This window comes from Apteryx rowi, unplaced genomic scaffold (genome assembly GCF_003343035.1).
Source record: "Apteryx rowi isolate R43461 unplaced genomic scaffold, aptRow1 scaffold_224, whole genome shotgun sequence".
NCBI lineage: Eukaryota > Metazoa > Chordata > Aves > Apterygiformes > Apterygidae > Apteryx > Apteryx rowi.
The window spans coordinates 27428-29093 of record NW_020448575.1 but is presented as its reverse complement, the minus strand read 5'-3'; the positions used below and the strand labels follow the sequence as shown (position 1 = coordinate 29093).

Sequence of the window (1666 nt, the reverse complement as noted above, 5' to 3'; positions counted from 1 at the left end):
TGAAGGGAGGACCGGGATTCACACGTTTTCAAGGATCTAAGATATTTCTGTTTGGCTTTCCAGTTCAGATGCATTGCACAGGAATAGAAGTCAGACCTAGATTTGATCTTTCATGCATTTGAGGGGATGCCTGACAAGTAATTCAGTTTTGAGACTCAATACTAGGAAAGCATTCCAAATTATTTTTGACATTAATGTCCAGTGTAATAATTATGTATGCTGAAAGCTCATGTACTGTGGCATGATGGCTTTTAAAATACATTAATCATTATTTTTTCCAGCAGAAGTGGAAACAATTTCTAATTGTTCTCTTACTAGAAGCAGATAGTGAAGTAAGGGTATGTTGTAATTACTAAATGTAATGAATAATTAAATTAAATAATTGAATAATTAGTGAATAATTATTGTTCCTGTTCTGTGAGTGAACAGAAGGAGTGTCCATGTTGCTTCCTTGTGTGTACAGTAGAGAGTCTCTGCTGCGGAGATTCGCCCTGCTCCCCGTGCGGAGCGTGGGAAGCGCAGCGACCCTGGGTCGTGAGCATCAGCTCTCCGCGCGCTGAACGGGGACCTTGGCCGGGGGGCAGGGGGGTCTGCCGAGAGGAGCTCTGCAGCGCTGCCACCCTGCCGAGGGGGCAACGGGCGCAGCACGCCTCTCCCCCTGCCCGCTCAGAAGCACGTCTCCCCACGGGCTGTCGTCATCCTGGCCAGGCACTCGTGCTGCGGGGCTGCAGGGCTCCTGGTGACACTGGCTGTCCCCAAGCTTCAGGCGCGTTTGCTACCCGAAGGCTGAATGGCCTTCCTAGGAAGACGTGCGGGCCGGGGGGCTTTTAGTGAGGAACGTATTTGAAGTGTGCAGTTTGTTTTGCTTTTTAAAACTGAGTCTTGTTTTCCTTTTGTCTCTGTTTCAGTTATATGATATACCATGTCACATTTAAGTCGCAAAATCTTTACAGATACAGTCTTTTCGGGGTTATGTAATTTATAAGAGTTGCCAGTAAATCACTGCTTATTTCCTGTTTGCTTACCAAGAAGCTTTTCCTTTTCCCAGGTGTGTTCCAGCACTTTGTCAGCACACAGTAAAACAGCCTGAGCTAGTCAAGTCCAATTCTTCCTCCGGAATAAAGAGCAAGCGTGTTGGAAAAAAGGATTTGGGTAAGCTGTTGGCCAGCTTCAGCATTACTGGTGGCTCCCCACGCTGTGATCAGGGTGCACCCGAGCAGGCAGGATGCGGGACAGTATTGCTGCTCGCAATTTTTGTCACTGTTGCTTTTTAGGTATAATATTAAGCATTTTTAATATATGGACAGTTCTTGTGCATTCCTCTGATGAAAAGCCCGAGATTGTCATTAGTAGGAATTGGTACGATTGGAAAAAAAAGGACTCTGAGTGCCTGAAGGCTGGTCCGCTTTTTTCCCTGTGTATTGAAACCGGTCTAAACGCTGCCTTCCCTGCCGAGCCGGGCCGTGCGGTTTGCGCGCGCGGCAGCCCACGCTGCAGGAGCCGGCGCTGCCGCCGAGATAAGCTGGTGCCTCCCCGCGCCGAGGCGGCACCTGGCGCGCTCGGCTCCGGCGAAGGCCGCGCTTCGGCGCCCGCCGGCGTTTGCTGAGCGTCCCGCGCCGCTGCAAGCCCGGGCGCCGCTTCCCCTGCGCGGGCGAACGCCTGCAGC

General features: G+C 50.7%; 1 protein-coding gene across 1 annotated transcript in view; it reads left to right on the top strand.

The window, feature by feature from the left end:
• The first annotated feature begins 1225 nt into the window (after positions 1 to 1225).
• LOC112965780 (rho guanine nucleotide exchange factor 26-like) overlaps positions 1226 to 1666 on the top strand; it is a 14717-nt gene continuing 14276 nt past the window's right edge. Inside the window, exon 1 of the mRNA XM_026065137.1 lies at positions 1226 to 1359. Coding sequence (XP_025920922.1) covers positions 1226 to 1359 — 134 coding nt within the window. The remainder of the gene's footprint in view (positions 1360 to 1666) is intronic.